Below are 10,824 nucleotides of genomic sequence, written 5' to 3'. Positions count from 1 at the left end.
GTTGTATTCAGCATTTCACTGTGAGGTCTACTACACCTGTTGTATTCAGCATTTCACTGTGAGGTCTACTACACCTGTTGTATTCAGCATTTCACTGTGAGGTCTACTACACCTGTTGTATTCAGCATTTCACTGTGAGGTCTACTACACCTGTTGTATTCAGCATTTCACTGTGAGGTCTACTACACCTGTTGTATTCGGCGCATGAGACTAATAAAGTTGGATTCGATTTGAATGAGTGAGAGCGCGTTGCTATGGTAATCGGCTAACGTCGGTACAACGGTAACGGTATGGAGGAGGATAACGCTGCCGCGGCTCTCGACAATATCGTGACAGAATTTCACACCTACGAAGATTTCCTCGACTCTCAAATTACGTCGTTGGACTTGTATTATCTCGAGGTAAGGCTTAAAAGTGTTTGCAAATGTGTTTTGATCAGTTGCTGCCAGCGTTTACCACCACTCGACGGGTTTGGCAAGTCAAACTTATTTTTTGCTAACGTTACGTCGCTACAGCATCTAAACACTAGCGATAGATTAACACAGCTTGTCATATGCAGTGGACATTACTTGGTGGATATTACTATTGTGACCCCCTTGCGCAATGCAACAAAGTCTCGTCCTAAAGTTGTATGTAGTGTACCTTGAGACATGTTTGTTGTGGTAGTGAACATGACCCGGCGGTAGGTGGCAGTATAGGCCTTGACTTCAGCGAGTCAGTCATTGGTACGTTCATTGAGTAACAAAGTCAAATGCTGTGTTCGTATACGAACATACTGTATACTACATACATACATGAGTATATACTGTTAGTTCCTTTTAGTAACGTTATACTGTTGGGGCAGCAGGTAGCCTAGTGGTTAGAGCGTTGGGCCAGTAACCAGCAGGTAGCCTAGTGGTTAGAGGGTTGGGCCAGTAACCAGCAGGTAGCCTAGTGGTTAGACCGTTGGACTAGTAACCAGCAGGTAGCCTAGTGGTTAGAGGGTTGGGCCAGTAACCAGCAGGTAGCCTAGTGGTTAGAGGGTTGGGCCAGTAACCAGCAGGTAGCCTAGTGGTTAGAGCGTTGGGCCAGTAACCAGCAGGTAGCCTAGTGGTTAGAGCGCTGGGCCAGTAACCAGCAGGTAGCCTAGTGGTTAGAGGGTTGGGCCAGTAACCAGCAGGTAGCCTAGTGGTTAGAGCGTTGGACTAGTAACCAGCAGGTAGCCTAGTGGTTAGAGCGTTGGGACAGTAACCAGCAGGTAGCCTAGTGGTTAGAGCGTTGGGACAGTAACCAGCAGGTAGCCTCGTGGTTAGAGTGTTGGACTAGTAACCAGCAGGTAGCCTAGCGGTTAGAGCGTTGGGCCAGTAACCAGCAGGTAGCCTAGTGGTTAGAGGGTTGGGCCAGTAACCAGCAGGTAGCCTAGTGGTTAGAGCGTTGGACTAGTAACCAGCAGGTAGCCTAGTGGTTAGAGCGTTGGGACAGTAACCAGCAGGTAGCCTAGTGGTTAGAGCGTTGGGCCAGTAACCAGTAGGTAGTCTAGTGGTTAGAGCGTTGGGCCAGTAACCAGCAGGGTAGCCTAGCGGTTAGAGCGTTGGGCCAGTAGACCAGCAGGTAGCCTAGCGGTTAGAGCGTTGGGCCAGTAACCAGCAGGTAGCCTAGCGGTTAGAGCGTTGGGCCAGTAACCAGCAGGTAGCCTAGCTGGTTAGAGCGTTGGGCCAGTAACCAGCAGGTAGCCTAGTGGTTAGAGCGTTGGGCCAGTAACCAGCAGGTAGCCTAGTGGTTAGAGCGTTGGGCCAGTAACCAGCAGGTAGCCTAGTGGTTAGAGCGTTGGGTTCAGTAACCAGCAGGTAGCCTAGTGGTTAGAGCGTTGGGTTCAGTAACCAGCAGGTAGCCTAGTGGTTAGAGTGTTGGGCCAGTAACCAGCAGGTAGCCTAGCGGTTAGAGCGTTGGATCAGTAACTGAAAGGTTGCTAGATTGAATCCCCGAGCTGACAAGGTAAAAAAATCGGTCGTTCTGCCCCTGAACAAGGCAGTTAACCCACTGTTCCCCGGTAGGTCGTCATTGTAAATACGAATTTGTTCTTAACTGACTTGCCTAGTTAAAAAACAAAACAAATGGTGTCCTTTCAGTTGAGCGTAATATGCTTGTCTACCGGAAGTTGATGCCATGGCAACGCAACCTCTTCCTAGTGTAACAGTATAGCTTCCGTCCCTCTCCTCGCCCCTACCTGGGCTCGAACCAGGGACCCTCTGCACACATCAACAACTGACACCCCCACGAAGCATCGTTACCCATCGCGCCACAAAAGCCGCGGCCCTTGCAGAGCAAAGGGGAACAACTACTTCAAGGTCTCAGAGCGAGTGATGTCACCAATTGAAACGCTATTAATGCGCACCCCGCAAACTAGCTAGCCATTTCACATCGGTTACACTAGCTTGTTGGCATTAACACATTACTGGCTAGACATCTTACTACTTTGGGTGTGTTGGTAAATTCATTCTAGAGTGCCAGAGTGTCCTCTGGGCGATTGTAAATTCAAAGCTAATATTCACTTTAAAGTGGGCCTTGTTTCAGCACCACCTCCCAGCTTCAATATAATATTCACTTTAAAGTGGGCCTTGTTTCAGCACCACCACCCAGCTTCAATATAATATTCACTTTAAAGTGTGCCTTGTTTCAGCACCACCACCCAGCTTCAATATAATATTCACTTTAAAGTGGGCCTTGTTTCAGCACCACCTCCCAGCTTCAATATAATATTCACTTTAAAGTGGGCCTTGTTTCAGCACCACCTCCCAGCTTCAATATAATATTCACTTTAAAGTGAGCCTTGTTTCAGCACCACCTCCCATTGACAGTTGGGTCATTCCTTGGCAGAGAATGTTTATGTTAAATGACAGTGATTAGCATCATGGAAACACCATTTATTTCCTGAAAAGGGGCTAATTTTTATCTCTCTAATCAATCCAAGAAAAAATAAATAAAATTGTTTATTGGGCAAAATTAGTTTATAGGGCTAAATTATACTGAACAAAAATATACACGCAACATGCAACAATTTCAAAGATTTTACTGAGTTACAGTTCATATCAGGAAATCAGTCAATTAAAAGAAATAAATTAGGCCCTAATCTATGGATTTCACATGACTGGGAATACAGATATTCATCTGTTGGTCACAGATACCTTTAAAAACAAGTTAAGGGTGTGGATCAGAAAACCAGTCAGTATCTGGTGTGACCATTTGCCTCATGCAGCGCGACACATCTCCTTCACATAGAGTTGATCAGGCTGTTGATTGTGGCCTGTGGAATGTTGTTCCACTCCTCCTTCAATGGCTGTGTGAAGTTTCTGGATATTGGTGGGAACTGGAACAGGCTGTCGATCCAGAGCATCCCAAACATGCTCAATGGATGACATGTCTGGTGAGTATGCAGGCCATGGAAGAACTGGGACATTTTCAGCTTCCAGGAAGTGTCCAGATCCTTGTGACATGGGGCTGTGCATTATCATGCTGAAACATGAGGTGATGGTGGTGGATGAATGGCACGACAACGGGCCTCAGGATCTTGCCAAGGTATCTTTGTGCATTCAAATTTCCATTGATAAAATGCAATGGTGTTGGTTGTCCGTAGCTTATGCCTGCCCCATACCATAACCCCACCTCCACCATGGGGCCCATACCATAACCCCACCTCCACCATGGGGCCCATACCATAACCCCACCTCCACCATGGGGCCCATACCATAACCCCACCTCCACCATGGGGCCCATACCATAACCCCACCTCCACCATGGGGCCCATACCATAACCCCACCTCCACCATGGGCCCCATACCATAACCCCACCTCCACCATGGGGCCCATACCATAACCCCACCTCCACCATGGGGCCCATACCATAACCCCACCTCCACCATGGGGCCCATACCATAACCCCACCTCCACCATGGGGCCCATACCATAACCCCACCTCCACCATGGGGCCCATACCATAACCCCACCTCCACCATGGGGCCCATACCATAACCGCACCTCCACCATGGGGCCCATACCATAACCGCCCCTCACCATGGGGCCCATACTATAACCCCACCTCCACCATGGGGCCCATACCATAACCCCACCTCCACCATGGGGCCCATACCATAACCCCACCTCCACCATGGGGCCCATACCATAACCCCACCTCCACCGTGGGGCCCATACCATAACCCCACCTCCACCGTGGGGCCCATACCATAACCCCACCTCCACCGTGGGGCCCATACCATAACCCCACCACCACCATGGGGCCCATACCATAACCCCACCTCCACCATGGGGCCCATACCATAACCCCACCTCCACCATGGGGCCCATACCATAACCCCACGTCAACCATGGGGCCCATACCATAACCCCACCTCCACCATGGGGCCCATACCATAACCCCACCTCCACCATGGGGCCCATACCATAACCCCACCACCACCATGGGGCCCATACCATAACCCCACCTCCACCATGGGGCCCATACCATAACCCCACCTCCACCATGGGGCCCATACCATAACCCCACCTCCACCATGGGCCCATACCATAACCCCACCTCCACCATGGGGCCCATACCATAACCCCACCTCCACCATGGGGCCCATACCATAACCCCACCTCCACCATGGGGCCCATACCATAACCCCACCTCCACCATGGGGCCCATACCATAACCCCACCTCCACCATGGGCCCCATACCATAACCCCACCTCCACCATGGGGCCCATACCATAACCCCACCTCCACCATGGGGCCCATACCATAACCCCACCTCCACCATGGGGCCCATACCATAACCCCACCTCCACCATGGGGCCCATACCATAACCCCACCTCCACCATGGGGCCCATACCATAACCCCACCTCCACCATGGGACCCATACCATAACCCCACCACCACCATGGGGCCCATACCATAACCCCACCTCCACCATGGGGCCCATACCATAACCCCACCACCACCATGGGGCCCATACCATAACCTCACCTCCACCATGGGGCCCATACCATAACCCCACCACCACCATGGGGCCCATACCATAACCTCACCTCCACCATGGGGCCCATACCATAACCCCACCTCCACCATGGGGCCCATACCATAACCCCACCTCCACCATGGGGCCCATACCATAACCCCACCTCCACCATGGGGCCCATACCATAACCCCACCTCCACCATGGGGCCCATACCATAACCCCACCTCCACCATGGGGCCCATACCATAACCCCACCTCCACCATGGGGCCCATACCATAACCCCACCTCCACCATGGGGCCCATACCATAACCCCACCTCCACCATGGGGCCCATACCATAACCCCACCTCCACCATGGGGCCCATTCCATAACCCCACCTCCACCATGGCCCATTCCATAACCCCACCTCCACCATGGGGCCCATACCATAACCCCACCTCCACCATGGGGCCCATACCATAACCCCACCTCCACCATGGGGCCCATTCCATAACCCCACCTCCACCATGGCCCATACCATAACCCCACCTCCACCATGGGGCCCATACCATAACCCCACCTCCACCATGGGGCCCATACCATAACCCCACCTCCACCATGGGGCCCATACCATAACCCCACCTCCACCATGGGGCCCATACCATAACCCCACCTCCACCATGGGGCCCATACCATAACCCCACCTCCACCATGGGGCCCATACCATAACCCCACCTCCACCATGGGGCCCATACCATAACCCCACCTCCACCATGGGGCCCATACCATAACCCCACCTCCACCATGGGGCCCATACCATAACCCCACCTCCACCATGGGGCCCATACCATAACCCCACCTCCACCATGGGGCCCATACCATAACCCCACCACCACCATGGGGCCCATACCATAACCCCACCTCCACCATGGGGCCCATACCATAACCCCACCTCCACCATGGGGCCCATACCATAACCCCACCACCACCATGGGGCCCATACCATAACCCCACCTCCACCATGGGGCCCATACCATAACCCCACCTCCACCATGGGGCCCATACCATAACCCCACCACCACCATGTTCACAATGTTGACATTGGCAAACCACTCACCCACATGACGCCATACAAGTTGTTTGCTATCTGCATTTGAAACCGGTATTAATCCCGTCAATATTTTTGACTGTCCCGTTTTCTAAATTTAAAAAGAAAAATCATTCATTTTCATCCCTGTCAAAGGGGGTGGTATTTGTCAGTGAATATGTCAGTGAATATGAGAAATGTCATACATTCAGCTCCTAGGCCTATAATGCTATTTGTTTAACAGCTTCACCAGTAGATGGGACTAATGACTATTGCTGAGAAGTTACACAACGTTCAGCTGAATAGCCGTGTCGTGCTGGAACACCTGTGTCTACAGAGAAGGTAGAACACAACATGTATCTAACCTGGTTATCAACCCTGGACAAACAATATCAAACTCTATCACCTCCCTCACTTTCAGGTGTGGACCCACTGCAGTCAACACAGGTCTTAGGCTAAACCTGCACAGTCATGACTTATGTCGGTATTGATTAAGTGTGTTGTTGCCAATGGTTTTTCTATGGACACTTTACCAGACTTCTGATGTTTGATAGTATTTAGACCTAGGTTAGTCAAGTGTACATTTCAGAAAATCTAACTAGGGTTTTTCCCCACAGTCAGGTTTTAAAAGAGTTGGTATATTGAGGTTTTTAGCATTATGATATTCAAAATGTCAAAAAAATAAATAAATTAGGCCGAACTCTCTAAATACATTGCAGTGGTTTGCCCTATAACATCTATGCCAACAGGAAGCCCCCGACAAACCAGTCAAAAGTTTATTTAGATAACATTTTTTTGGTTTGAGTCCATTCAGCAATATAATCCCAGTTGTTTAAAACAGGCAAATCAAGTTTGAAATAGCCGAACTCGGAACAGTCAAATGGACTCAGTCAATGAGCGTTGACATGACAACGGATGAAGACAGTGAACACCACCTCACTGACAGAATAAAGCTATTTTAGAAACAATAGAACTCATTTGCTTGAAATGGTTTGACACATGAAAGGTGAAAGAAATAGAAACTTTACCTGACTTGTCTGGATGCTGAGGCCTGAGGACTGGCTGGATGAGGACTGGCTGGATGAGAACTGGCTGGATGAGGACTGGCTGGATGAGAACTGGCTGGATGAGGACTGGCTGGATGAGGACTGGCTGGATGAGGACTGGCTGGATGAGGACTGGCTGCCTGAGGACTGGCTGGATGAGGACTGGCTGGATGAGGACTGGCTGGATGAGGACTGGCTGGATGAGGACTGGCTGGATGAGGACTGGCTGGATGAGGACTGGCTGGATGAGGACTAGCTGCCTGAGGACTGGCTGGATGAGGACTGGCTGGATGAGGACTGGCTGCCTGAGGACTGGCTGCCTGAGGACTGGCTGGATGAGGACTGGCTGGATGAGGACTGGCTGGATGAGAACTGGCTGGATGAGGACTGGCTACCTGAGGACTGGCTGGATGAGGACTGGCTGCCTGAGGACTGGCTGGATGAGGACTGGCTGGATGAGGACTGGCTGGATGAGGACTGGCTGGATGAGAACTGGCTGCCTGAGGACTGGCTGGATGAGGACTGGCTGCCTGAGGACTGGCTGGATGAGGACTGGCTGGATGAGAACTGGCTGGATGAAGACTGGCTGGATGAGGACTAGCTGCCTGAGGACTGGCTGGATGAAGACTGGCTGGATGAGAACTGGCTGGATGAGGACTGGCTGGATGAGAACTGGCTGCCTGAGGACTGGCTGGATGAGGACTGGCTGGATGAGGACTGGCTGGATGAGAACTGGCTGGATGAGGACTGGCTGGATGAGGACTGGCTGGATGAGGACTGGCTGGATGAGGACTGGCTGCCTGAGGACTGGCTGGATGAGGACTGGCTGGATGAGGACTGGCTGGATGAGGACTGGCTGGATGAGGACTGGCTGGATGAGGACTGGCTGGATGAGGACTGGCTGGATGAGGACTAGCTGCCTGAGGACTGGCTGGATGAGGACTGGCTGGATGAGGACTGGCTGCCTGAGGACTGGCTGGATGAGGCCTGGCTGGATGAGGCCTGGCTGCCTGAGGACTGGCTGGATGAGGACTGGCTGCCTGAGGACTGGCTGGATGAGGACTGGCTGGATGAGGACTGGCTGGATGAGGACTGGCTGGATGAGGACTAGCTGCCTGAGGACTGGCTGGATGAAGACTGGCTGGATGAGGACTGGCTACCTGAGGACTGGCTGGATGAGGACTGGCTGGATGAGGACTGGCTGGATGAGGACTGGCTGGATGAGGACTGGCTGGATGAGGACTGGCTGGATGAGGACTGGCTGGATGAGGACTGGCTGGATGAGGACTGGCTGGATGAGAACTGGCTGGATGAGGACTGGCTGGATGAGGACTGGCTGGATGAGAACTGGCTGGATGAGGACTGGCTGGATGAGGACTGGCTGGATGAGGACTGGCTGGATGAGGACTGGCTGGATGAGGCCTGGCTGGATGAGGCCTGGCTGCCTGAGGACTGGCTGGATGAGGACTGGCTGCCTGAGGACTGGCTGGATGAGGACTGGCTGGATGAGGACTGGCTGCCTGAGGACTGGCTGGATGAGGACTGGCTGGATGAGGACTGGCTGGATGAGAACTGGCTGGATGAGGACTGGCTACCTGAGGACTGGCTGGATGAGGACTGGCTGCCTGAGGACTGGCTGGATGAGGACTGGCTGGATGAGGACTGGCTGGATGAGGACTGGCTGGATGAGAACTGGCTGCCTGAGGACTGGCTGGATGAGGACTGGCTGCCTGAGGACTGGCTGGATGAGGACTGGCTGGATGAGGACTGGCTGCCTGAGGACTGGCTGGATGAGGACTGGCTGGATGAGGACTGGCTGGATGAGAACTGGCTGGATGAAGACTGGCTGGATGAGGACTAGCTGCCTGAGGACTGGCTGGATGAAGACTGGCTGGATGAGAACTGGCTGGATGAGGACTGGCTGGATGAGAACTGGCTGCCTGAGGACTGGCTGGATGAGGACTGGCTGGATGAGGACTGGCTGGATGAGAACTGGCTGGATGAAGACTGGCTGGATGAGGACTGGCTGGATGAGGACTGGCTGCCTGAGGACTGGCTACCTGAGGACTGGCTGGATGAGGACTGGCTGGATGAGGACTGGCTGGATGAGGACTGGCTGCCTGAGGACTGGCTGGATGAGGACTGGCTGGATGAGGACTGGCTGCCTGAGGACTGGCTGGATGAGGACTGGCTGCCTGAGGACTGGCTGGATGAGGACTGGCTGGATGAGGACTGGCTGGATGAGGACTGGCTGGATGAGGACTGGCTGGATGAGGACTGGCTTAGCTTAGTTCGGGTAGAAGAATGACATGTGGCACAAGCCTTGATCCAACAAGCCACAGGCCTGGGTTGAAGTTGAAAGGAGAGCTCTGTTTAGATGCCTGGGCATGGTGATGTGTATATATCAAGCTATGTCCTTACCACAGATTTCACCACAAGCATGCTGCCTCCCTTAACCTAACTCCATAACCTCCGTTATGCACACACACACACACACACACACACACACACACACACACACACACACACACACACACACACACACACACACACACACACACACACACACACACACACACACACAATATATTTTTTAAATCTACAATTCATCTTTAGCAGACTGTCCATTATGTTTTGCATTGTCTGCTTCAGCCTCCAATCAAAAAGAAGCTCAACGTGTGTGTGTGTGTGTGTGTGTGTGTGTGTGTGTGTGTGTGTGTGTGTGTGTGTGTGTGTGTGTGTGTGTGTGTGTGTGTGTGTTTATATATGTGTATAGTGGTGGGGGTTATTAGTGGGTCGTCCCTCCCCCCTCCCTGTCTGTCTGTATGAGCAGATGTCCGTTCATTGCACCTGTAGGATGAGGAGTAAGGATGGTTACCTGTCTGTTTATATATTTCATTGCTCCACCTGTCTGTCTGACCAGATCTCGGTTCATTGCTCCACCTGTCTGTCTGACCAGATCTCCTTTCATTGCTCCACCTGTCTGTCTGACCAGATCTCCTTTCATTGCTCCACCTGTCTGTCTGACCAGATCTCGGTTCATTGCTCCACCTGTCTGTCTGACCAGATCTCCTTTCATTGCTCCACCTGTCTGTCTGACCAGATCTCCTTTCATTGCTCCACCTGTCTGTCTGACCAGATCTCCTTTCATTGCTCCACCTGTCTGTCTGACCAGATCTCCTTTCATTGCTCCACCTGTCTGTCTGACCAGATCTCGGTTCATTGCTCCACCTGTCTGTCTGACCAGATCTCCTTTCATTGCTCCACCTGTCTGTCTGACCAGATCTCCTTTCATTGCTCCACCTGTCTGTCTGACCAGATCTCCTTTCATTGCTCCACCTGTCTGTCTGACCAGATCTCGGTTCATTGCTCCACCTGTCTGTCTGACCAGATCTCGGTTCATTGTTCCACCTGTCTGTCTGACCAGATCTCGGTTCATTGCTCCACCTGTCTGTCTGACCAGATCTCGGTTCATTGCTCCACCTGTCTGTCTGACCAGATCTCGGTTCATTGCTCCACCTGTCTGTCTGACCAGATCTCTTTTCGTTGCTCCACCAGGATGAGGAGTTGGCTCGCCAACTGGTGGAACTGGGCTACAGGGGCAGCGGAGAGGTCCTGAAGAGGGAGGAATTTGAGACCAGGAAAGCAGCTGCAGAGGCCTCCAGGCTCTCCAAGAGGAGCCAGCAGAAGTAAGTCAGTTAGACAGTGAAGCT

General features: G+C 52.4%; 1 protein-coding gene across 1 annotated transcript in view; it reads left to right on the top strand.

The window, feature by feature from the left end:
- Positions 1 to 242: 242 nt before the first annotated feature.
- cfap299 (cilia and flagella associated protein 299) overlaps positions 243 to 10,824 on the top strand; it is a 259,519-nt gene continuing 248,937 nt past the window's right edge. The window contains exons 1-2 of the mRNA XM_045706947.2: positions 243 to 401; positions 10,670 to 10,800. Of these exons, the coding sequence (XP_045562903.1) occupies positions 291 to 401; positions 10,670 to 10,800 (242 nt within the window). The 5' untranslated portion in view covers positions 243 to 290. The remainder of the gene's footprint in view (positions 402 to 10,669; positions 10,801 to 10,824) is intronic.

Source organism: Salmo salar, chromosome 24 (assembly GCF_965601325.2).
Source record: "Salmo salar chromosome 24, fSalSal1, whole genome shotgun sequence".
Lineage (NCBI taxonomy): Eukaryota > Metazoa > Chordata > Actinopteri > Salmoniformes > Salmonidae > Salmo > Salmo salar.
Note: the sequence above shows the minus strand (reverse complement) of the source record. Positions and strands in the feature narration are given on the sequence as shown.